The sequence below is a fragment of the Poromitra crassiceps genome (genome assembly GCF_964638095.1).
Source record: "Poromitra crassiceps genome assembly, chromosome: 7".
In the NCBI taxonomy this organism is placed as follows: Eukaryota; Metazoa; Chordata; class Actinopteri; order Beryciformes; family Melamphaidae; genus Poromitra; species Poromitra crassiceps.
In genome coordinates, this window is record NC_139628.1 from 46,822,488 (window position 1) to 46,848,782 (window position 26,295).

The 26,295-nt window shown below is 42.8% G+C and overlaps 1 protein-coding gene across 1 annotated transcript in view; it reads right to left on the reverse strand.

Annotated features, from left to right (window-relative positions):
* Nucleotides 1–25,029, reverse strand: part of ank2b (ankyrin 2b, neuronal) — a gene marked incomplete at both ends in the record, with an annotated part of 106,006 nt that extends 80,977 nt beyond the window's left edge. Inside the window, 4 exon segments of the mRNA XM_083640816.1 lie at nucleotides 83–132; nucleotides 135–180; nucleotides 11,216–11,317; nucleotides 24,889–25,029. Of these exon segments, the coding sequence (XP_083496942.1) occupies nucleotides 83–132; nucleotides 135–180; nucleotides 11,216–11,317; nucleotides 24,889–25,029 (339 nt within the window).
* Nucleotides 25,030–26,295: the final 1,266 nt, after the last annotated feature.

Consider the following 26,295-nt stretch of genomic DNA (forward strand, 5'->3'; position numbering starts at 1 on the left):
GCGTGTCACAGCCAGATTTCAAAATCGGCTAGGATAGTCAGAATCCTGTAGTCTGAGCCCAGCTTAAGGGAGGCTATCCTACCTTTGTGGCTGAGTCCACGGCCGAGCCTCTCTCCAGCAGCTCCTGGACCAGTCCAGGTGGCCCTCCTTGGCCGCCAGATGCAGGGCGTTGAGACCATTCTGGAGAAAGAGAGATGGGAGAAAAGCTCAAGCCCAAAGCTGCAAACCCCCAACAAACTTACGAGAAGAAGACGGAGATAGAGAGGTGTACCTCCTCATCATCTGGTTCCATAACTCTATCTGGCCCTACAGTACATTGGTTTTTCTTCTGTCGTTCGATCGCTCTCTTTCCTGGCTGTAGAGGAGGGACAGAGCCACATATCAAATCTAGCTATCAAAGTGAGGAGGTTAGATGTTGTGTCATGTGATAGTGTTGTGGAGTAAGGCCAGTCCTGGGTATGAAGTTATAAATAGTGTGTAACACACACATTCAAAAAGGTCATCTGTTGCTGGCCTCTGGGTTCGACCGTGTGAATCATGTTGCTTGAATGGGGCTGTTCTACAGCATACATGATTAAAACTGATGCTAGATTGCCTGTTATATTGAATTTCACTTTTTACCAGACAATATTATATCACCAAACAACTTGAACTGATATACATAGTACTGTAGTAGAGAGATAAGATCACCAAACAACTTGACCTGATATACATAGTACTGTAGTAGAGAGATAAGATCACCAAACAACTTGAACTGATATACATAGTACTGTAGTAGAGAGATAAGAACACCAAACAACTTGACCTGATATACATAGTACTGTAGTAGAGAGATAAGATCACCAAACAACTTGAACTGATATACATAGTACTGTAGTAGAGAGATAAAAATCACCAAACAACTTGAACTGATATACATAGTACTGTAGTAGAGAGATAGATCACAAACAACTTGAACTGATATACATTACATAGTACTGTAGTAGAGAGATAAGATCACCAAACAACTTGAACTGATATACATTACATAGTACTGTAGTAGAGAGATAAGATCACCCAAACAACTTGAACTGATATACATTACATAGTACTGTAGTAGAGAGATAAGATCACCAAACAACTTGAACTGATATACATTACATAGTACTGTAGTAGAGAGATAAGATCACCAAACAACTTGAACTGATATACATTACATAGTACTGTAGTAGAGAGATAAGATCACCAAACAACTTGAACTGATATACACTGTAGTAGAGAGATAAGATCACCAAACAACTTGAACTGATATACATAGTACTGTAGTAGAGAGATAAGATCACCAAACAACTTGAACTGATATAGTACTGTAGTAGAGAGCGACATTAGAAGTTTTGAGTGGTAAATCATGAGCTATTAATAGTCAGTGTCATGTCAGGTGCTGCATGGTTGGCTGGTAGCGGGTGGGAGGAGCTTGTTTGGGGTCACCTGACACAGGACCTCAATTGGCCTGTGAGTGACATTTTGATTTGCGTTGGCTTTAATAAAGTGTGTGGCAGATTTGCTTATAAAGTAGCTGCTAGCATGAAATGTATAAAGCGTTGCCCTGGTTTAGTCTTTTCACACATTACAAACTCACCCTTGCTCCACTGACAGTCTAGCACACACATGGGCAAAATACAGCCCCGGGGGGCGGAACCGGCCTGTGGACCATCTCAACCCGGCCCGCAACGTCCTCAAAGGAAAACAAAACCACCCCCAAACAATCAATAAAAGGCAGCATTTTATGTTAATAAATCTCGAGGCGAATGACTACAATGAGTCTGTACTGCTCGATTCCAACAGAGGGTGCTCAAGTTGACTCTTGCTCACCTCAAGTGACAGATTAGTAACGAGCAGGTTGAATGCTTCAAAAAAAGAATAAATATGTCATCACGTGTCGGTTCAAAGGATATACAGTATATATACCAAGAGAGAATTACAGTGCAAGGAATACAACATCAAGAGATATTTTGTGACCAAGCATGCTAACACAAAAATCATTGAAATTGTCTTCCAACTTAATTGCCAGGCAGAATATTTTTACAAAGCAGTCGATCATCCAACAATTGGCAACAAAAGCTAGCTGCATGCTATCACACAAACTCGTGAAACAGAGTAAGCCTTTTTGTGATGGTGACTTTTTGACTGTATGATAAAGGCAGCTAGCATACTGTGCCCTGACAACAAAACTCAGTCAGAAACGTCAATCTGTCTCGTCACAGTCACTCAGCGTGTGGAAGTCATCAATGACGAGTTGTCAGCTCAATTGTCAAAAAGTTGACTTCACATTTTTTCCATCACGTCATGTTTCACTTCACTTGTCCAGTGTCTGCCCCTTCACTTCGTACTTTATCTAAGTCAGTATATGGCCTTCTAGACAAAACGGAACGAAAAAAATTGGTCTCGCATCTTCCTCCATGCCTTTGAACAGCGAAATGGAAGTGGATTTATGGTTAGCGGCTGCTCTAGTTTTCTCCTCACATGTTCTCAGTGACCCAGCACTGATTCAATAACCCTTTCAGCAGGTCGGCCATGAGGCGGAGGTTTAAAGAGAGACGCTCAGTCGATAAGTAATTTCCTCTGTGGCTGGTCGGCCAGCATCGCTCCCCTGAGGCCAATTTATTCCCACTGGACTTCTACGGTCCCTACGTAGGACTTCTACGGTCCCTACGTAGGCGGGAAGCATCTGTTTAGTAGCAGAGCAGAATTATGTATTTCAGTATATCCTATCCTATCCTGTCACACTTAGCTAAGCACTGTATCTGAAACACAAAGAATAGAAGAAATAACCTTTTCCGACCCCTCGCCCACTTGAAGATCTCAAAAATGTTTGCGGCCCACATCTGACTGTAAACAATATGGAGGCCAAATCATGTGTTCTCAGAGCACTTTATATTTTAACGATAAAAGGAGCTGTCCATCAGCACCACACAGAAATCAGAAACTAAAAGTGAGGGGCTGTCTGCAATAGGCTACAAATAATTGTGTTGAAAGAAAAAAAAAAGTTAACTATTACTTAACTTTAACTGTAAATAAATGATATTTCAACAGTGAACAGTGTGGAGGCACTGGAAAAACTGATAAAAACCCTCCTCCTCTTTAACATTCTTCTTCATCTCAGAAGTACAAGCAGCAAGCGAGGCAGTCTGTGTGAAGTAGCACCTGTCACTCACTGTTGTCCCATCAAAGACCAGCTAGTCATGTTTCAACTCTGACTGAGACTGGGGCAGAAGAACGGGTTCCTCTGTCTTCTGCCCCAGAGAGAGAGATGGAGGCGGCCGGATGAGCAAAGTTGAAAAGTGATTTAAACTCATGTGCTCCATGTGGTGATCACGCACACACACACACACACACACACACACGCACACGCACACAAATACTGTACATTTCACAAATGTTTGAAACTCTGATAGACACGCCACCGCCAGGTCTCCCATCACCTCTGACGCAGAGCCGTGCATATAGAAGAGTCGCGACATTTCCATTCACTCCAATGGACCAGTTTTTTACTCTCAAGAGTTCCAGGAAGTAAGGTCCTGTATTAAGCAGCGCTGTCGAGTTACAGCAAAATGGACAGTTTGTGATCTACTTTGAAAGGGATTTTTTTTTAAGAATCAAATTGTACATTATCAGCTTTATTGTAGCATGCAAAAGTAGCGCGAGACCCCTTCCTGGCTGTTCATTGGCTAATGAGTCACGCACTTTGGTCCTCCGCTGACGCCACTCTCTTAGATTGCTCTGCTCCGACGGCCCTATCCATCGTTGTACCTCCCACCACCCCCCACCCAGCCCCTCGCCCTCAGCCACTTTACCCGTCCAGGAAGGCACTGTGCACCGTCTGCCCACTCCCCATTCATCATATGTGCTATTCCATGAGCCTGTGTGACTGTGAACACAATCCCTTCAGAGAATATTACAATCATCTGTTCAAATCTATTGCAGCAGCCATTTGTTATTATGCCCTGCAAATGCAATGTGGTGAAGAAGTAATGTAGCTGTCCGGGGGTGTTCCCAGGCGGGGCGAGCCAGTTATAAGCAGCGTAAACTGCAGCTCATCATCAGTGTGTTATTGAGTTATCATCAGCATCATCAGAGCATATTAAAACACTGCTGCAAAGGTGAAAGTCAGTGTGCTGTTGAATAATATTCCTATTCGACACGTATGGTCAAACTTAAAAGAATGAGGGTGAAAATACAAGCAGGCTCAGCTGGTAGAGCGTGTGCTGTACCACTAAGGCTTCATCCTTCGCGTGACCAACCGGGGTTCGAATCCGACCCGTGGTCTTTTGCAACATGTCTTTCCCTCTCTGTCTCTCTCCACCTTTCCTGTCTAGTGTCTATCTACTGTCCTATCCAATAAATGCCCCAAAAATAAAAAATAAACTACTGATTGTATACGCTCCCACGGCATCTTCCTGTTGATTACATATAAACCTGATTAATGATCAGATTGTTTGAATGTGATTTCAGCTCTCTGCCTCTGTAGTCGATCAGCTGTTCTATGGAGAATAAAGTAAAGGTAGCCCATTTGACTTACTAACTAATGTTAGCGACTTAACCGTATAGCAAGCATAGCTACTAGCATATTGCACACAGACAGAATAGATAGTGCGTTGTTATAAATTGAGTGTAAGGAAAGGTATGTGTTGGCTAAAAAGATGAATGATATGGATGTATATCTATCATCACTATCGGCTACATAGCAGCAGTCCAAGCAAGCTAAAAGACGAGATTAAAATGGCTGATAAGGTGTGAAGATTTATGGTTAAAGTTAGCCTACATTTTCACAACAATACAACATTTACTTTGCTTTACAATTAGGCATGATATGATCAATAAAGGACCAAAGGAAGTCAGTCTTGTGGTTGCCCTGGCTGAATTTGGCTACTGAACACCATGCTAGTCCTTTGGCATTTCCCTCAGCTGAAAGCAGCTTTGACAACAGAAAATGATGCACAGTGGAGAAATGATGTTGATATATGGCAGAACAGTCCCATAGGATCCCCGACCTGTACAGCAATCACGATATCGCTAAAATGTAAAGGGCCATTTCATCAAAAATCATGAAAACAAGTCTCGCGTGTATCATAAACATTTGCTACTGTATGATCAACTACAGAGCCAGACCAGCCTCTCCATCATAGTAATGGTGTCAGTGCGTATGTACTGGTTTATGTTGAACTTTTGACTGTTCAAGGACTGTCTTCATGTCGGTGTGGCTGATGTTTGTAACCTCAAGGTATCCTCACAGTTATACATATTGATACCGCTTTCATTGCCTGCCCACCATCTCTTTTTAAAGTGGTAAGGATCAAGGATGTACCTAAAACCACTTTATCCACCTTTTAAGATATAAACTCATAATATCTATTAGGGATGCACGATATATCGGCAGATGTTAGTCATTTTTTAACACATCGGCATCGGCCCGATGTTGCAATGTTAATATCGGTTATCGTATGAGCCAAAATTTTCACGTTGAGAGGAAACATTGCGGTAAATCTATGATTTCTGGGCTTTTCCAAATGTTTTGGAAATAAAGACATTTTTCAAATTAACAGTGTTTAATAGTGTTGTTTTTCAGTATGTACACAAGTTTATTATCATAGAAACGTGTTTTTATACCGATCATATCGACATCGGTAAATATCGGTTATCTGCCATAACAGCAATGTTAATATCGGTTATCGGTATCGGCCAAAATGTTCACATCGGTGCATCCCTAACATCTATCGCTGACTGGAGGTCACTAATGATCATTGATCAATTCCACTTTGAAGTCCAGTACAGCCCAGTGGTTTGATAGATGTGATTCGGGAAACAGAGTAATCCCCTTGCTGATGCATACAGTACTTTCTGCTTTCTCCCTGTCTCATTTGTCCCTGTGTTAGGTAGGTGTTTGCCCAGTAGCAGTTTCAAGGTCACCATAATGCATGGGTAGATGGTACAACTCTGACTTCAGAATTTAACTCGTCGTAGCGCTGTGAAAAAGACCACTAGTGGGAGCATTTCCTAAAAAAGAAAGGTATTTGTGATGATAATGTCATAGTGATATTTTGAGAGATAGCAGAGGGCATCTGCACTCTTCAAAACAGTGCACAGGCTTCATTTGGTGCCGTCAGCAAAACATCTTTGTTGTGTCATTCTGGAGCAGTTTTGGTCACTGGGGAACGTTGGATTTTGTTGGAAGTCATTTCTGTTGTTTTACACCATAAAGTGCAATGTGAAAATATCCATCACGCTCACCTTACCCCAATATGTGTCGAGAGAACTGGCATCAATCATCTCTGTGTCTCTGGTAGCTAGCTCAGTCCATTGTGCATGCTAACGCTTTAGCATATACAGTAGCCTATGTTAGTATTAAGATCAATTAGATCATTAGATATCTTCTTTTTATCTCTGAATATTGATATTGATATGACCGCTACTGCATACTTACACTAAGAGTTCCTTGTATGTAATCTTGCATCTTGTGGCAATACAAGTGATTCTGATATCACTCAACCACACACATCTCCCAGCTCTGTTGTATTTCAAGGGTCAGGATTATACCATTACTGTTGGCGGGAGGGGCCCTGGAATTGACCATAATTATACAGGAGGTACTGTATTTACAAGGAAGCAGGGGGGGGAAACTTGTTTAGTTTAGTTAGGATCTCCATTAGCTGCCTGCAGCAAATGCTACAGCTATTCTTAGTGGGGTCTGAAACTGGGGTGAACTGTGGGGAAGACATGGAAAGGATGGAGGGAGAAAGATGCTGCAGATGTAGGTGACCGTGTTGCACACATGTGAGCTGAGAGCTGACAAACTCAACAGGTGCAGCAAAGCAGGGTTTCCATCCAGTAAGTTTATGCAAAAGATGTATCGATTTAGCGAAGGCAGAATGAAAACAGTGCTCAGGTGAGGTGGAAGCCATTTTTGTCAATAAAGAATTGATGTGATAATTGGCGATGGAAACACAATTTGTTGTTTCTCTCATGCATAAGTTTGAACAACAAGTCATCTGTCATGGTTTCATGGTCAGTAGTTGATGTATTAGAATATTGCCCAGCAGCATACTGTAGGTCTTTGTTTTGTCTTTGGATGAAAGTATGAAACAATATTATGAAATGACACAACAACACAACTACCCCCGATAACTAGCAGTTCTCCAAAGACTGTTGATTCACTTCAACCCACCTTCAACTAAGTTATCGTGCATTTTTTGCGACCTTTCAAAATGTTGTTTGACATTTTGGATGGAAATGTAGCTGTAGAGAGAAAGACAACAAACAAATACATAAGCTCCAAATATGTCCGAGGACTCAAGTGACCAGCGTCTCCATCGCAAATAAATGCCTCCAAGTCCTAGATTTCCACTCCATGTGACTGTTGTTTACCGGGCTGACCAGCGCTGAGGACTATTCATTTACACCCTATCAGCTTTCACTCCCCCTGCTCGGCTGGAATGCTGACGACCTTAAAGGACACTAGATAACGAGTATGCCTAAAGAGCAATGCTAATGACCTTAAAGTATGCCTAAATAAAGAACGGCCCTCTGATCAAACACAAGCTGCTTCCCAACAGGCACGCGCAATTATGCATGATCTGAAACGACACATAAACAAGTCTGTGTGTACACAAACTGGTAGTAATGTGAGCGTGCTCCTTAATAATATGTTAGTTAAGCACATCGAGAGCTTAGAAAACACAACAACGTGTGTGTGTGTCTGTGTGTGTGTGTGTGTGTGTGTGTGTGTGTGTGTGTGTGTGTGTGTGTATGTGTGTGTGTGTGTGTGTGTGTGTGTGTGTGTATGTGTGTGTGTGTGTGTGTGTGTGTGTGTGTGTGTTTCATGATAAGTATGTGTTGATATAGTGGGCAATGAGAGAGCGAGGTCCTTAATAAATGATGTTAGTTAAGTACACACGTTAGTACACAAATGGCGCTCATTAGTACATCAGGGCTACGCGTGTGGAGCATGGAGTTTAATGTGACGAGTCGACTAATGCTGAAAATGGACGTCCTCCTCCATCCGCGAAACAAAGCTTCTCGTCGTTAGTGTTTCTCCCAGGAATTACATCTCAGTGGTTGACTTGATTGGAAGGTGGAGATGTTGAGCATTTAGCATTTTAGGCACTTTTATACATATAGTTATTTACAATTCGGCGTCTTGCTCAAGGACACTTTGATAGGATGCGATAGGCTGTTGTTGGCTGCTGCAAGCATCAAACCCATTTTCTAATGAATTTTCACAGCTAGTCCAAGTTTGTATGTCAGTCCAACTGTATTTAGCATTTTGATCAGATGCTACATGTACATTATGCATCAACATGTTTTATTATGATAGCAGGCTGACCAGATAAATCATACTATGGTTTTGGAGGATTTTACTCAGCAATAAAACCAGCCTAACCCTGCCTTAAAGCCTCAACCTGGATCTTTCTGCTGAACAGCAGCAACAGCGGCCTCTGCTGCCACAAGTGGTAAATGATAATAAATGCTACACTTCCCTGTTTGCACGTTCAGATATCAGCCTTATTTTACTGTTTCTGCTTGTGCTCTCTGCTTTGTTAACTTTTTGCAGTGTTTCTAACGGGAAAAAAATATCTGCAAATATCCCAAAATGTTGTTGTGTCGCTAATCGCGCCGCTAATCAAGCAAGCAAGCAACACATCTTACTATATACATACTTCTTACACAATAAAATAAATCACGTTATTTTGTCAGCGGAAAGCTTTTAGTTTCAAGGAGATGCAGCAGGAAATGAAATTACAACCAAGCACCTTGACAAGCTCCGGGACGGAGGAGCAGAGTGGGAATGATAGAGGCACCATTCTCCATATTAGAAGATAGCGTTACTTAGCATACCACCTTATATTAAGGTAAGAAAGTTACATATTGGGGATTTAAAGAGCTGCTAACACACCTAAAATAATTTAACCAGTATGGCAATAGAGATCAATAGAGAGGTTTAGTGTCCCTTGATAAAGTTCCTGGCCTTCAAAAACTCCTACCTCAAAGTGGCAGTCCCAGCAGTCTACAGTAGAACTACAGTACTGTCAGCCTGTGCTGACAACCTGAGTCAGCCCAGGCCTGGTACAGTATATAATAGGAGATTTAGAAACTCAGGTTCCTTCTTAAAAATTGTGGCCTCATTTCCACTATTTCAGTGCTTTTCTTGGCTGCTACTTTATTACTTTATTACAAGAGGGAAACATCTTTTGATTTAGAATGATGAATTGACTAAGCCATTGGTCACAAACAGTTAACAATGCAGATTAACACTATCGAGATAGGGCATGGTCTTTCTAGCCAGAACAAGAGTTGAAAATACTGTACTGTATATGTCCACGTTTACTGTTCATAACCATCTGTTTCATCCACACAATGACTTGTGATCTTTATCCTAGGTGGCAGCCAGTATGTTAGGTGTGACGGCAGCACAGCTCATATAAAAGCCTTTCGTGAGGAATAATGAGTCCTGGTGGCAGAAGCTCCGTAGTTCAAATGATCTGGATGACAGCCATGAGGATGATTCAACGTTGGGAAAGACAAGTGAAATACATGGGGGAGATGGGGAGCCAACTGCACCCAGAATGAGGACAAAGTTCCTCAGAGATTAGTTTATCCGACGGCTACCTTTTCTGACAATGTAGTGGGCTTGTACCACAAGAAGACTTCTCCCAGCCAGATAATAGAGCTTTTAGAAACAAAATGACCGGTCAAAGAAGACATCAGTTGATAGATGATGCCAAAATGTTGTAGGTCAAGTTAACTTCTGTTCCCAATGGGCAGAGACAGAGGTAGAAGTACTTGAAGGTCACCTTGCCACCAAAGACAGATTGGCATTTAAACTGACTGCCATAGGGCAGCATCCCTAGAGCAGAGGTGACAGACACGGCTGTTCACCTGACTGACACTAACTGGTCCATAGAGTATGTATCATGTACTGAAAATCACATGATACATCGATGACTGTTATGTCCACCATGTCAGAGTTAATCAAATCGAAAAAGAAATTGCATTTTGAACACAATATGCAATATCAAGCTCCCTGCTAAACCTCACAGCTCTATAAAAGCCTACTTTCACTCAACAGTCAACACAGTGTATGATAAAGTGTTGGCATGGTTTACTATCACTCAACATGGTTTACGCTGCCTGAAGTGGTAGCATCCTCCTTGCTAACACTTTAGCATACACTATGTTACAATAAAGTGTTAGCATCCTCCTTGCTAACACTTTAGCATACACTATGTTACAATAAAGTGTTAGCATCCTCCTTGCTAACACTTTAGCATACACTATGTTACAATAAAGTGTTAGCATCCTCCTTGCTAACACTTTAGCATACACTATGTTACAATAAAGTGTTAGCATCCTCCTTGCTAACACTTTAGCATACACTATGTTACAATAAAGTGTTAGCATCCTCCTTGCTAACACTTTAGCATACGGTACATAAACTACTGTATGTTACAATGAAGTGTTAGCATGAAGCCTTCTGTCAATCAACATAGTGTCTGCTAAAGTGTGTTAGCATAGAGCCCATATCACTCATCATAGTATGCTAAAGTGTTAGCATGGGGACACACATGGATGGCTTTTGTATGTTTTATCACCTAACAGACTGGTGCACCAATGTGGTTACATGCTGCCACTCCGACGTGCTGCCACTCCGACGTTCTGCCACTCCGAAATATCGGCACTCAGAAAGGGGGTCTATATTCCCCGTTTTTCACTAACCTCTCCCAGCCCCCACGCCAAACCTAACCTCCCCCCATGCCTAAACCTAACCTCCCCCAGACCCTAACCCAAAACCTAACCTCTCCCACCCCCACGCCTAAACCTAAGGTCGGCATTGCGGCTTCTAAGGTGAGCGACCGTCAGTCCGAATAATGGAAGTTAACGTTCGGAGTGGCAGCATGTCGGAAAGGCAGAGGAACCCCCACCAATGTGACAATCTCCCAAAAATGTAGTGTGCTTTTTATAAGTTAATGTTGGCAGCTCTGGATTTATCACATTTTATCACTGAACCTGCTCATATGAGGTTTTTAAATATTAGACACTAAATATAGGCATTAATAAATAGGCATTAAATATTGTTTTGGTCCATACTGTACAGCCCTAGTGTGTGCGTGCGTGTGTGTGTGTGTGTGTGTGTGTGTGTGTGTGTGTGTGTGTAGCACATTTTATGGTATCCATCTCCTACCTGATTGCAGGTGCCTATGTCCACTCCCCCTTTCAGGAATTCCAAAACTTTGTCAATGTTCCCCGCCCTCGCCGCTCGCAGGAAGCTGGTGTTACTGTCCGACTAGAAGAGACAGAGAAGACAACACATGAAACAACATGCGTCAGACAATCCACATTAAAATGTTGTCATTTGGCAGTCAGATCTATCTAGTATTATAATCACAGTTTAGCTACTCTGAATGGCTGCATATTTCCCCAAGTAGCCCCTTATTTTGATTGGTTTCAAATGTTACAGGAAGTAAGCTAGGGGCAATTTAGAATGTTTATGTTGTCAAGTTAAAACCATAGAACACAACACAGCACTGCTTTTGAGTGGCGCAAAAATACTGTATCACTCTTCTGCGTAGAAGATTGGGAGAAAATTCCTATAATTAAAGTTCCTAAACCGTCTGATTCCTATATAATTAAAGTTACTAAACCGTCTGATTCATTTGGTTTTAGGGACTAAAATTACATTGTGTATTAAACTATGATTAATTGTGCAGCCATATCTTTCTCAGTGCATGAGAATGTGTCCCTGGTTTGGGAAGGACATGTCCCCTGTTTGTGGATGCTGAGTGAGCAGCACGCAGTTGGAAATGGACCAAGACTACAAGGAGGCAGAATGATTCAGCAGTTTCCTCTTGCTGCCTTCGCTAAAACAGATACCTGGCTCACATACAGCTTTCAAAGCTCTCCGCTCCTGCTGTGAAAAACAAGCACATTACGAATAATGGCGTTACTGATTCAAATCAAGTCAATCAGTCAATTCACTCCACAGGGAGGGTTGCTGACACTGGGGGCATTTGAACCATCTCTCAGGTCACTCACCGGCGACAAAGGTCACAGTTCGCCCACGAGGCAACTTAGCTTTTTCATTAAACAACCTTTTCTAGCTCTGACAAGAGTGTGATTTAATCACAGTATACCCAGTCACCTAACAGCATAACATAAACTCTCCTCGGTCACGGTTGATGCGTACAGTCACAGTGATGTAAAAATGAAGGTGGTAAAGCAGCAGCAGTGGGTGAGTTAGTGGCTGTGATTTCCATGAGCAGCCCTGCTGCAGCGATGATACCCAGGCAGGGTCAGCTGCTGCAGAGGACTGTGCTGCTGCATTACTCAGGACACACAGCTCCCAGAGGACTCTGCAGAAGAACTACAGCTCCCAGAGCACTCTGCAGAAGAACTACAGCTCCCAGAGCACTCTGCAGAAGAACTACAGCTCCCTGAGCACTCTGCAGAAGAACTACAGCTCCCAGAGCACTCTGCAGAAGAACTACAGCTCCCAGAGCACTCTGCAGAAGAACTACAGCTCCCTGAGCACTCTGCAGAAGAACTACAGCTCCCAGAGCACTCTGCAGAAGAACCACAGCTCCCAGAGCACTCTGCAGAAGAACTACAGCTCCCAGAGGACTCTGCAGAAGAACTACAACTCCCAGACCACTCTGCAGAAGAACTACAGCTCCCAGAGCACTCTGCAGAAGAACTACAGCTCCCAGAGCACTCTGCAGAAGAACTACAGCTCCCAGAGCACTCTGCAGAAGAACTACAGCTCCCAGAGCACTCTGCAGAAGAACTACAGCTTCCAGAGCACTCTGCAGAAGAACTACAGCAAAAAGTCTATCAATTAACGAGTCCTCGTCTCCAACTTCCTCGTCTGAATGCATCAATGCTCGAGTCCAAGTCCAAGTCATCAATGCTCAAGTCCAAGTCGAGTCACGAGTCCTGAAAATCAGCATTTTCCTGCAATGGGCCTTTTTCACAGTTTCCTCTGTTTTGCTTGCACCTGTGTTCGCGCTGCTTTTTCGACACAAAGTGGCCGCCGTGAAAAAGGCCCATCGAGGGAATTCAAGACAGCTACAGCTCAAATGGGCCATACATGATAGGTATCCATTATAATCCATATCATCTGGAGGAGAACATCTGGGTACGGGTATCAGACAACTGGTCAACTCAATGGGTGGTTGACTCATTACGCCCTGCTTAAAAATCAACATTTCATGAGTACAATAATCAGAGGGAAACAAAACCTACAAAACCCTGGAGGGCCTGGCTCTGGCTCATGGTGTCTCTCACACATAGTCCTACAGAGATAACATTGTATTCCGGCAGCATTACATAAAGCAGCCATTACCACTGCTCATATCCTCACATTCCTTTTAGAGCTGCCCAGTCACATTATGCAACACCTTGGCCTAATCATCCTTGTGCCATCGGCGGGTTGCTATAGCAACACTTAGGCTTTGACACTCAGACAAGTGGGTTGCTATAGCAACACTTAGGCTTTGACACTCAGACAAGTGGGTTGCTATAGCAACACTTAGGCTTTGACACTCAGACAAGTGGGTTGCTATAGCAACACTTAGGCTTTGACACTCAGACAAGTGGGTTGCTATAGCAACACTTAGGCTTTGACACTCAGACAAGTGGGTTGCTATAGCAACACTTAGGCTTTGACACTCAGACAAGTGGGTTGCTATAGCAACACTTAGGCTTTGACACTCAGACAAGTGGGTTGCTATAGCAACACTTAGGCTTTGACACTCAGACAAGTGGGTTGCTATAGCAACACTTAGGCTTTGACACTCAGACAAGTGGGTTGCTATAGCAACACTTAGGCTTTGACACTCAGACAAGTGGGTTGCTATAGCAACACTTAGGCTTTGACACTCAGACAAGTGGGTTGCTATAGCAACACTTAGGCTTTGACACTCAGACAAGTGGGTTGCTATAGCAACACTTAGGCTTTGACACTCAGACAAGTGGGTTGCTATAGCAACACTTAGGCCTTGACACTCAGACAAGTGGGTTGCTATAGCAACACTTAGGCCTTGACACTCAGACAAGTGGGTTGCTATAGCAACACTTAGGCTTTGACACTCAGACAAGTGGGTTGCTATAGCAACACTTAGGCTTTGACACTCAGACAAGTGGGTTGCTATAGCAACACTTAGGCTTTGACACTCAGACAAGTGGGTTGCTATAGCAACACTTAGGCTTTGACACTCAGACAAGTGGGTTGCTATAGCAACACTCAGGCTTTGACACTCAGACAAGTGGGTTGCTATAGCAACACTTAGGCTTTGACACTCAGACAAGTGGGTTGCTATAGCAACACTTAGGCTTTGACACTCAGACAAGTGGGTTGCTATAGCAACACTTAGGCTTTGACACTCAGACAAGTGGGTTGCTATAGCAACACTTAGGCTTTGACACTCAGACAAGTGGGTTGCTATAGCAACAATTAGGCTTTGACACTCAGACAAGTGGGTTGCTATAGCAACACTTAGGCTTTGACACTCAGACAAGTGGGTTGCTATAGCAACACTTAGGCTTTGACACTCAGACAAGTGGGTTGCTATAGCAACACTTAGGCTTTGACACTCAGACAAGTGGGTTGCTATAGCAACAATTAGGCCTCGACACTCAGACAAGTGGGGCTTTTCAATGCAAATCATTTCACATTAAAAATGAAAGGGAGAATTGTACCAGGCAACTTCCTACAGAAATTGTTTCATAATCCCTGGTTATTATGAGCCAGACAGAAGGGTTTGTTACTGCTAAACGTGAAGAAGCTGCTCGACTGTAGTTGGCCTACAAGTTGACAAAGGGCTTCTTTGGGGTTGAAGTCGTGACATCGTTGGCGGAGTGGTGAAAATGCCGAGGATGAAAAGCGACGTGATTGGTCAAATGTGAAGGTCTCACAGTCACCGCTCGAAAAGACGTTTTCAAAATGGAGAAAAACGTCTATATATTATATAATATTTGACCCACAGCCCAGTGAGTGAAAGAAAAACATCATCTCTGACTATGGCTGCATTTACAATGTTTGGTACAAGTGACCCAAATTCATTTAGACTGTCTGCTACAAGTGACCCAATTCAGATTTTTTTTGCTCTCATGTGGCACAGATTGGATAGATTATGAACGTGTAAGCAGGACATTTGGATTCATATAACGTTAGAAACGACATAGTGGCTCAGTGTTTAGCACTGTCAGCTCACAGCAAGAAAGTAAAATCTCTGCTCCGGTCCTTTCTGTGTGGAGTTTGCATGTTCTCCCTGGGTTTGCGTTGGTTTCCTATGTCTAAGTATAGACATACTGTGTGTAGTATTGCAATGTATATAATCTAGTCAAATGTGTAGTATGTATATATGATGTATGTAACCTATGTTGTGTGTAGATATATGAAGTAATATACTGTGATGATGATGTTATGTAAAGCCCTTTGTTCCCTGCAGCTCTGTGTGCGTGGTTTGATATCTGCATGAGGATTTAATATTCCTTGAATATTTCTGGACTTGGTGAGTCAGTGGTGCTCCATAGTGAGTTTATAGACAGTTTTAACTTGACAACATAAACATTCTAAATTACCCCTAACAATTCCATGAAAATAGTCTATAGTAAGTGTATTTGTTGTTCTCTCCTAAGGTTGCCCTATGATATAGGGCTAATGTAGGTATGTTAGCTTGTGTCTATAGACAGCCATACTACTATGAGTCTACATGATATAGGGCTAATGTAGGTCTGTTAGCTTGTGTCTAGACAGCCATATTACTATGAGTCTACATGATATAGGGCTAATGTAGGTCTGTTAGCTTGTGTCTAGACAGCCATATTACTATGAGTCTACATGATATAGGGCTAATGTAGGTCTGTTAGCTTGTGTCTAGACAGCCATATTACTATGAGTCTACATGATATAGGGCTAATGTAGGTCTGTTAGCTTGTGTCTAGACAGCCATATTACTACGAGTCTACATGATATAGGGCTAATGTAGGTCTGTTAGCTTGTGTCTAGACAGCCATATTACTATAAGTCTACATGATATAGGGCTAATGTAGGTCTGTTAGCTTGTGTCTAGACAGCCATATTACTATGAGTCTACATGATATAGGGCTAATGTAGGTCTGTTAGCTTGTGTCTAGACAGCCATATTACTATGAGTCTACATGATATAGGGCTAATGTAATGTAGGTCTGTTAGCTTGTGTCTAGACAGCCATATTACTATGAGTCTACATGATATAGGGCTAATGTAGGTCTGTTAGCTTGTGTCTAGACAGCCATATTACTACGAGTCTACATGATATAGGGCTAATGTAATGTAGGTCTGTTAGCTTGTGTCTAGACAGCCATATTACTATGGGTCTACATGATATAGGGCTAATGTAGGTCTGTTAGCTTGTGTCTAGACAGCCATATTACTACGAGTCTACATGATATAGGGCTAATGTAGGTCTGTTAGCTTGTGTCTAGACAGCCATATTACTATGAGTATACATGATATAGGGCTAATGTAGGTCTGTTAGCTTGTGTCTAGACAGCCATATTACTATGAGTCTACATGATATAGGGCTAATGTAGGTCTGTTAGCTTGTGTCTAGACAGCCATATTACTACGAGTCTACATGATATAGGGCTAATGTAGGTCTGTTAGCTTGTGTCTAGACAGCCATATTATTATAAGTCTACATGATATAGGGCTAATGTAGGTCTGTTAGCTTGTGTCTAGACAGCCATATTACTATAAGTCTACATGATATAGGGCTAATGTAGGTCTGTTAGCTTGTGTCTAGACAGCCACATTACTATGAGTCTACATGATATAGGGCTAATGTAGGTCTGTTAGCTTGTGTCTAGACAGCCATATTACTACGAGTCTACATGATATAGGGCTAATGTAGGTCTGTTAGCTTGTGTCTAGACAGCCATATTACTATGAGTCTACATGATATAGGGCTAATGTAATGTAGGTCTGTTAGCTTGTGTCTAGACAGCCATATTACTACGAGTCTACATGATATAGGGCTAATGTAGGTCTGTTAGCTTGTGTCTAGACAGCCATATTACTATGAGTCTACATGATATAGGGCTAATGTAATGTAGGTCTGTTAGCTTGTGTCTAGACAGCCATATTACTACGAGTCTACATGATATAGGGCTAATGTAGGTCTGTTAGCTTGTGTCTAGACAGCCATATTACTACGAGTCTACATGATATAGGGCTAATGTAGGTCTGTTAGCTTGTATCTAGACAGCCATATTACTACGAGTCTACATGATATAGGGCTAATGTAGGTCTGTTAGCTTGTGTCTAGACAGCCATATTACTATGAGTCTACATGATATAGGGCTAATGTAGGTCTGTTAGCTTGTGTCTATAGACAGCCATATTACTACGAGTCTACATGATATAGGGCTAATGTAGGTCTGTTAGCTTGTGTCTAGACAGCCATATTACTACGAGTCTACATGATATAGGGCTAATGTAGGTCTGTTAGCTTGTGTCTAGACAGCCATATTACTACGAGTCTACATGATATAGGGCTAATGTAGGTCTGTTAGCTTGTGTCTAGACAGCCATATCACTACGAGTCTACATGATATAGGGCTAATGTAGGTCTGTTAGCTTGTGTCTAGACAGCCATATTACTATGAGTCTACATGATATAGGGCTAATGTAGGTCTGTTAGCTTGTGTCTAGACAGCCATATTACTACGAGTCTACATGATATAGGGCTAATGTAGGTCTGTTAGCTTGTGTCTAGACAGCCATATTACTATGAGTCTACATGATATAGGGCTAATGTAGGTCTGTTAGCTTGTGTCTAGACAGCCATATTACTATGAGTCTACATGATATAGGGCTAATGTAGGTCTGTTAGCTTGTGTCTAGACAGCCATATTACTATGAGTCTACATGATATAGGGCTAATGTAGGTCTGTTAGCTTGTGTCTAGACAGCCATATTACTATGAGTCTACATGACATAGCGCTAATGTAGGTCTGTTAGCTTGTGTCTAGACAGCCATATTACTATGAGTCTACATGATATAGGGCTAATGTAGGTCTGTTAGCTTGTGTCTAGACAGCCATATTACTATGAGTCTACATGATATAGGGCTAATGTAGGTCTGTTAGCTTGTGTCTAGACAGCCATATTACTATGAGTCTACATGATATAGGGCTAATGTAGGTCTGTTAGCTTGTGTCTAGACAGCCATATTACTATGAGTCTACATGATATAGGGCTAATGTAGGTCTGTTAGCTTGTGTCTAGACAGCCATATTACTATGAGTCTACATGATATAGGGCTAATGTAGGTCTGTTAGCTTGTGTCTAGACAGCCATATTACTATGAGTCTACATGATATAGGGCTAATGTAGGTCTGTTAGCTTGTGTCTAGACAGCCATATTACTACGAGTCTACATGATATAGGGCTAATGTAGGTCTGTTAGCTTGTGTCTAGACAGCCATATTACTATGAGTCTACATGATATAGGGCTAATGTAGGTATGTTAGCTTGTGTCTAGACAGCCATATTACTATGAGTCTACATGATATATGGCTAATGTAGGTCTGTTAGCTTGTGTCTAGACAGCCATATTACTACGAGTCTACATGATATAGGGCTAATGTAGGTCTGTTAGCTTGTGTCTAGACAGCCATATTACTATGAGTCTACATGATATAGGGCTAATGTAATGTAGGTCTGTTAGCTTGTGTCTAGACAGCCATATTACTATAAGTCTACATGATATAGGGCTAATGTAGGTCTGTTAGCTTGTGTCTAGACAGCCATATTACTATAAGTCTACATGATATAGGGCTAATGTAGGTCTGTTAGCTTGTGTCTAGACAGCCATATTACTATGAGTCTACATGATATAGGGCTAATGTAGGTCTGTTAGCTTGTGTCTAGACAGCCATATTACTATGAGTCTACATGATATAGGGCTAATGTAGGTCTGTTAGCTTGTATCTAGACAGCCATACTACTATGAGTCTACATGATATAGGGCTAATGTAGGTCTGTTAGCTTGTGTCTAGACAGCCATATTACTATGAGTCTACATGATATAGGGCTAATGTAGGTCTGTTAGCTTGTGTCTAGACAGCCATATTACTATGAGTCTACATGATATAGGGCTAATGTAGGTCTGTTAGCTTGTGTCTAGACAGCCATATTACTATGAGTCTACATGACATATAGGGCTAATGTACTGTAGGTCTGTTAGCTTGTGTCTAGACAGCCATAATACTATGAGTCTACATGACATATAGGGCTAATGTAGGTCTGTTAGCTTGTGTCTAGACAGCCATATTACTACGAGTCTACATGACATATAGGGCTAATGTACTGTAGGTCTGTTAGCTTGTGTCTAGACAGCCATAATACTATGAGTCTACATGACATATAGGGCTAATGTAGGTCTGTTAGCTTGTGTCTAGACAGCCATATTACTATGAGTCTACATGATATAGGGCTAATGTAGGTCTGTTAGCTTGTGTCTAGACAGCCATATTACTATAATGAGTCTACATGATATAGGGCTAATGTAGGTCTGTTAGCTTGTGTCTAGACAGCCATATTACTATAATGAGTCTACATGATATAGGGCTAATGTAATGTAGGTCTGTTAGCTTGTGTCTAGACAGCCATATTACTATAATGAGTCTACATGATATAGGGCTAATGTAGGTCTGTTAGCTTGTGTCTAGACAGCCATATTACTATAATGAGTCTACATGATATAGGGCTAATGTAATGTAGGTCTGTTAGCTTGTGTCTAGACAGCCATATTACGTCACGGCTTAATCAAAGCTGCCAAGCGTGACAAGCAACGTCCTCGAGCCGCTCCATCAACACATGACATCAAACATTAATTTACAAAGTCACCGTCTTCATGTGTGGAGCGTGAGGGCCTTTATCAATAATGCAAAGACCCCCCCCCCCCCCCCCCCCCCCCCCCGGGTGGAAGCATCCTCGCCCCTCCCAGTTACCACGGAGACGAGCGCTGCCCTCTCTCTTGAGGTAACCATGACAACAGGGCTTTCTGTCTGTCAGCGGAGAGATCACAGAAATCATGTTTGGGCTCTGGGTACCGTTCGTAGGCAGCTACACCTTGACTCGTCAAGCATACATAGTGTGTGTGTGTGTGTGTGTGTGTCACAGTCCAGAGCCTTCCAAAAGCCAAAACTGTATTACCGGTATTTATGATGATGCTAACATCACAGTCCCTGGAAATGCAGATGTCATATCCTTAGCACGCATCACTTGCTGTGCTGCAGATTTCAGAACACACATGCACGCGCGCGCACACACACACTTACACACATCTGCATTACTATCCGTCGACTACATACATTTTCCTAAACCTAGTTAACCCTCACCACTACATGGCGAACCAGGAACAAAACACATTTTGGAAGACCGGCCCAATCCATGTCATCCATGTTTCCCTGGTCAATCAGTCACTATGGTGCTCCATGCTAACACTTTAGCATAGGATAATACATGATGTAAAGTGATAGGCTCAATCCAAATGTCCGGACTTCACCGCACTCCAAATCCACAATCCATCCAGTCCACAAGGGGCCTCAAGCAGACTTCCTGCAGACTTCCATTGCAATATGGATGTGGCGTAGTTTTAACAGGCCCGTCTCAACAAAAACTTACTTGACCTAAACCTAATCTTAGTTTCAACCTTGACCTATTCTAATCTTAACACTTATGAGAACATTTGGCAACTGTGCCCTTGTTGATTTGATTGGACGAGCACATTCTATTCCCGGCCGTCTGGACAGAATAACATATCACTGTTTACTAGCAACCGCACGCGCATCAGTCCCATCGGTGCTGGCTCTGTTTATGTGTCTGTGTGTGTGTGTGTGTGTGTGTGTGTGTGTGTGTGTGTGTGTGTGTGTGTGTGTGTGTGTGTGTGGGGAGGGGGGGGGGGGGCTGCATCCTAATATGACGCAGGTGTAGAGCAGATGTCCAGTCATTGTTTACAGTCCGATAGACTCTTCTCATGGGGGCCATTTTGTGTCGAAAGGGCAGGGTAAACACAGGTGCAAGCAAAACACTAATGAGGGTTTCCAAGATTAGTTTCCAACTTCCATGATTGGAATTTGAAAACCCTCATTAGTGTTTTGCTTGCACCTGTGTTTATTCTGCCTTTTTGACACAAAATGGCCCCCATGAAAAGGGGATGGAGTTGGAGTTGGAGTTGATCAATCGATACTTTTTGTGTTGTAGGTCCAGACAACATGTCAGCTAATCTCTATAAACACATAGCTGCATAGAGACTTTGTCAGACTGTAAATACGATGGAAGCAGAAGTCTCAGGCAGAGTGAAGTACGTTCGCTCTACACCAGAACCCCCGAAATATCATCCGTCTGTCCCAGAGTCTTATGAGTCGTCAGACTGTCTGCTCAGATTGTGTTTGTGTTTCTGACACTGAAGCTCGCTTGGGTTGCTGCCTGCACATTCATCTACATTCAGCATCAGTTACATCCTGTGCAGCTCTGAATTCTTCTTCTCATGAAAAGCAGAGCTATGAGATCCACACCCAACACCGATGATGATGATGACGATGATGATGATGATATAATAACATCATATAGAGTAAAGATAGCCTGTTCTCATTCATTATCCTCAAGTTGACATAATAGGAGATGTGATCTACAGTATAATAGATCCACCAGATTTCGCCTTCACAATATGTCTCCATCATCCCCTTCAGTTACCATTATCAGCTGAGCTGCATGGACCAATGCCAAGGCTCAGAGAGCAACCAGTGAATGGCCCAGGGGTGTTCCCAGCCAATCGGATTTGTCCCAATGGACTCGCGTTAGTATACAGTCCATCAGCACTGGACCTGGAGGTTCATTGGTTGAGCTTCAGCTAAATTTAGATATACAGCAGAGGGGGAGATCCATGTTGTGTTTTGAAAGAGGCATTTGTGCTACTATGCCACTATTGCTCTGTATCGTATTTAGAATATGACATAAGGAACATGATACTCATTCACTCTATTACACTATATTATACAACACAATAGTATCCTGAGGTAGAGCAAATATGGAGGGATAGGTCATGTCAAAACAAGGGAATAATAATAAAGAATGAGGTATATTATTATATTAGCTGCAGAGAGAGAAGCCCCATAGGTACTAAAGATGATAAAGAGACAAAATAAGAAAAGAGTGCAATGCGATAATATCGTATTATTAGATAATGTAATTTCACTCAGTAGCGCCTCCATGTGCTGCCTTCAAGTGCTGTTGGCTATATTGTAATTATGAGTTAAGCGCCCATGGAAGAGCCAGCAAGCTGACAGGCAGCTGGGAAGCTGCTGACATGTGATGTTTGACTGATGGTTAAAGTGACGGCTGCAAAATATTTGACTAATAAATTAATGAATTCATCAGTTACACACCTGATTACATAAAAAGAAGAGAGGGGGGGGGGAGAAGAAGACACACTTTTGTGTTTGAGTTTATTTTGTTATCTCTCCCTCGGTCTATTTCCCTCCCTTCTTGTTACATTCCTGTTCCTGAACAGCACTTTATTAATTATCCTCTCAAGGAAAGTGTGCAGGAAACTGATGGTGAAGGTTATCAATATTTCCACTCACTCACACACAGAGAGAGGGAGAGAGAGAGAGAGAGAGAGACACACTCAGAAACACTGAGTCATTCCTCTCTCCCTGTCCCATCTATTTCATCCTACCCATACAGTATAATGATGGTCAGCTGCAAGCGGCGTTACTAGGGGTCACACGTTAGGTTGCTAGTTCGCTGTCTCCTCCTCTTACAGACCGCCCAATTACAGTTTGGTCTGGAGCTACCTGTGTCATAGCACACACACACACACACACACACACACACACACACACACACACACACACACACACACACACACACACACACACATTTCACCTGTGTCATACCCCACACACACACACATTTCACCTGTGTCATACCACACACACACACACACATTTCACATCATGTCTGCAAGTTTCATCAAGTGAAATCTAAGACTTTTTATGCCCTTTTCAATGCAGAGTAGAATGAACTAGACTGTACTGGTACTGAGAAAATGTGACGCGTGGCATTTGGGATGCAAGTGAAATTATCACAGTCCACCGACAGATTTTTTAAATTCTAGGAAAGAAAAAAACAGTTGTCTAAACTCAGCACTCGACTAAATGACTTCTATGGATATTTGTTGCCGTGTGCAGAAGCTGCTAAAGTCATTACAGCACATTTCAAATTAGGCACGGCAGTGTAACATGCTGTTGGCCAGGGGACACTTTAGGAACAGGGGACACTTTACTTTAGGAACAAACATGTCACGCTGGCCTTAAAAGGGAAGGGAGAATGACCTCCCGCCCCCCCTCCACCCAAACACACATAGTTACCCCCATGTGCACACACACACACACACACACACACACACACACACACACACACACACACACAGAGCAACTGTTAATTGCAGTGCACAGACTAATGCACAGATTCCGGTAAGTTCAGAATTAGAACTCCAAAGCAGTGAAACCCCATTGTTTCATCAGAGGGAAGAGACATGTATGATCTCCATTAGGGATGCATGATGATATCGGTAATCGGCCGATAAATGATTTCAAATGAAATATCAGCATCGGCCCAAAACGAACATTTCTGCTGATAATATGACAGGCCAATATCATCCAAGCCTGTTTAAGTAGCATGAATCTTACAGTTTTGTTTGAAAGAAAACGTTAAATAAAATGTTTTACATGAGTTGAAGTAGTTTCTTTTTTTGCCCAGTGAATGTGTACATTTGGAAAAGCATTGTATTTAGGTCTGCAATGCATCTGTCAATGGGCCATCACCATAAGAGTAGGGTTGATGTTCTCTGAAATTAGGTAGAAGTCCTATGTAGAAAATAGGTAGGGACACGCACATCCAAAAATAGGCCACACTGGGCCTGGGTGCTGGATCAATAGAGTACTTACAGTGAAAAAAGAAACAATCCGCACACCGAGGAGCTCCTCGGTGAGAAGTCCTATGTAGGACATCGGTAATTGGGCAAAATAGTTAGAAAATACTGGCATATTGTATATGGGCGAAAAATGCGATATTGTGCATCCCTAGACTCTATGAAAAGGTGGCTCAAACAACAACTACAGTGTATACCCAGGTTGAGGAGCGAGCTACAAAGAATATAATGCTTTCATCATCATCATCATAAAAAAAATGACAAAAATGTCAAGACTTCAAAGGGGAAGCCGACACTAACTTCCTGCTTCGAAGATTCTCCAACTTTTGGCCTGTCAAAACCTTGACATCTGTAAAATAAAGAGTTCCGGTTCCTCAAAAACCTTCACAGCTGCAAAAACAAAACAAAAACAATCTCATAAAATAAAAATACCCTAACTCAGGTCCATACCCAGGACTCAGGCGAAGACTAAAACACACCTTTTCAGGCTCCACCTGGGCCCATCTTGAACTATCATCTCTCTTTCTAAAATAAAATAAATAAATAAAAAATCATTCCTTCTCAATCTACTTCCTACAGATGCTACTCTATTCCTTCAAAAGTTGTAGCTGTCATAGATTGTGTTGCAACGTTGATTTCTCTACAGTTGACAAAATGTGATCTTGTAAGTCGGTAAGTCGCTTTGGATAAAAGCCAAATGTCGTAATGTAATGTCTGCCGGATGTCGTAATGTCCATAACGACCTGAAGACTTCAGGAGGGCTGAAGGCTGCTCAGGTCAGGTGTCCCTGGCAGTGTTCGGGTCTTACCAGCACCAGTAGAGGCTGTGGGGGGACATGCTTGGCGTGTCCCTGGCAGTGTTCGGGTCTTACCAGCACCAGGAGAGGCTGCGGGGGGACATGCTTGGCGCAGTAGTAGTCTGGCAGCGTGTTCTGCTCCAGGTTGGAAAGACTCCCGGCCGTCCTCAAGCCCTTGTCCGAGCCGCACACCTTGCACATGGCCGCGTTGCCCATGGCCATGCGAGAAGGTGCAAACCCATCCGAACGCAAAGAGAACGCTAAGATGGCGCGTTTAATCCCTCCAATAGTTACTACTTAATACTACTCCACTCCTTGTCCAAGCTTCCCCACCTCCCCCTGAAAACACTCAAGAGGCTACCAAGCACAGGGCGGGGCCCAGGATGGTAACCCCCCCACCCACCCAAAAGTGCCCTTCCTTTGGCCTCAGCAGTGGACCTAGGTGCCCTGCCTTGGTCCCTGGCCTTGCCTAACTGTTACAGTACTGCTGCCGCTACAGCACTTCAGCTCTCCCTCAAACGCTAATTCCAGCTTCCTGCCCTGTCCATTGACTGACCGACTGACCCCCCCGCTATTTTTACACCCACCACCCTAGCTATGCATGGGGACCGGGAGAGAGACATAGAGAGATAGTGAGAGAGAGAGAGAGAGAGAGAGAGAGAGACAGAGAGAGACAGAGAGAGTGAGAGAGATAGAGATAGTGAGAGAGAGTGGTCAGCACAGGGCTTATGAGGGCAGCATGCCTAACACAGAAGGGGAGGGGCTTTGGAAGGCTGATACAGCTATTTTGTTAATCAATCAATGGCCGATATTGTGTGCCGATATGGAATGTCTATCAATTCCATAATTTTATGTAAAAAAAACAACAACAACAAAACATGTCTATTCATGTCAGAGTGGACACGCCTCTAATACTGTACATGAGGGGGGGGGGGGGGAGGTTTCGGTGACGACGTGTTTCTAGCGACACTCCTCGCTGCGATCACCCCCATGGAGGTGTTATCACTCCAACAGGTCCAGAGTTGAAACAGGATTAGCTTGGCGCTAGCTTGTCCTTTCCTGCCTGCTGGTTCCACTTTAGAGTCTGTGAAGAAGCTCCTTGAAGGTTACATAAGGTTTTTTTTTTTTTAATGATATATAACCAGAGAGTAACCTAACCTACCTCCATGCCCTTTTCTTTATATTTTTCTTTTTTTTGTCCTCTAGATCAGGGGTTCTCAACTGGCGGGTCCGTTCTGAGTGGGTCGTGGATGTGTGCATTCTACACAACGTTTTTCTACTTGATGAGGATAAATACCGTAATTTCCGGACTATAAGGCGCACCGGTATATAAGCCGCAGCAGCAAAATTGACTGTTTTTTACATATATAAGCCGCACCGGACTATAAGCCGCGGGTGTTTTGATGTTTAATTACCATATGTAAGGGTTCGTGCACAGAGAGGAATGTCGGGAAAGAGATGGCTGTTTGGGGAAGCTCCCAT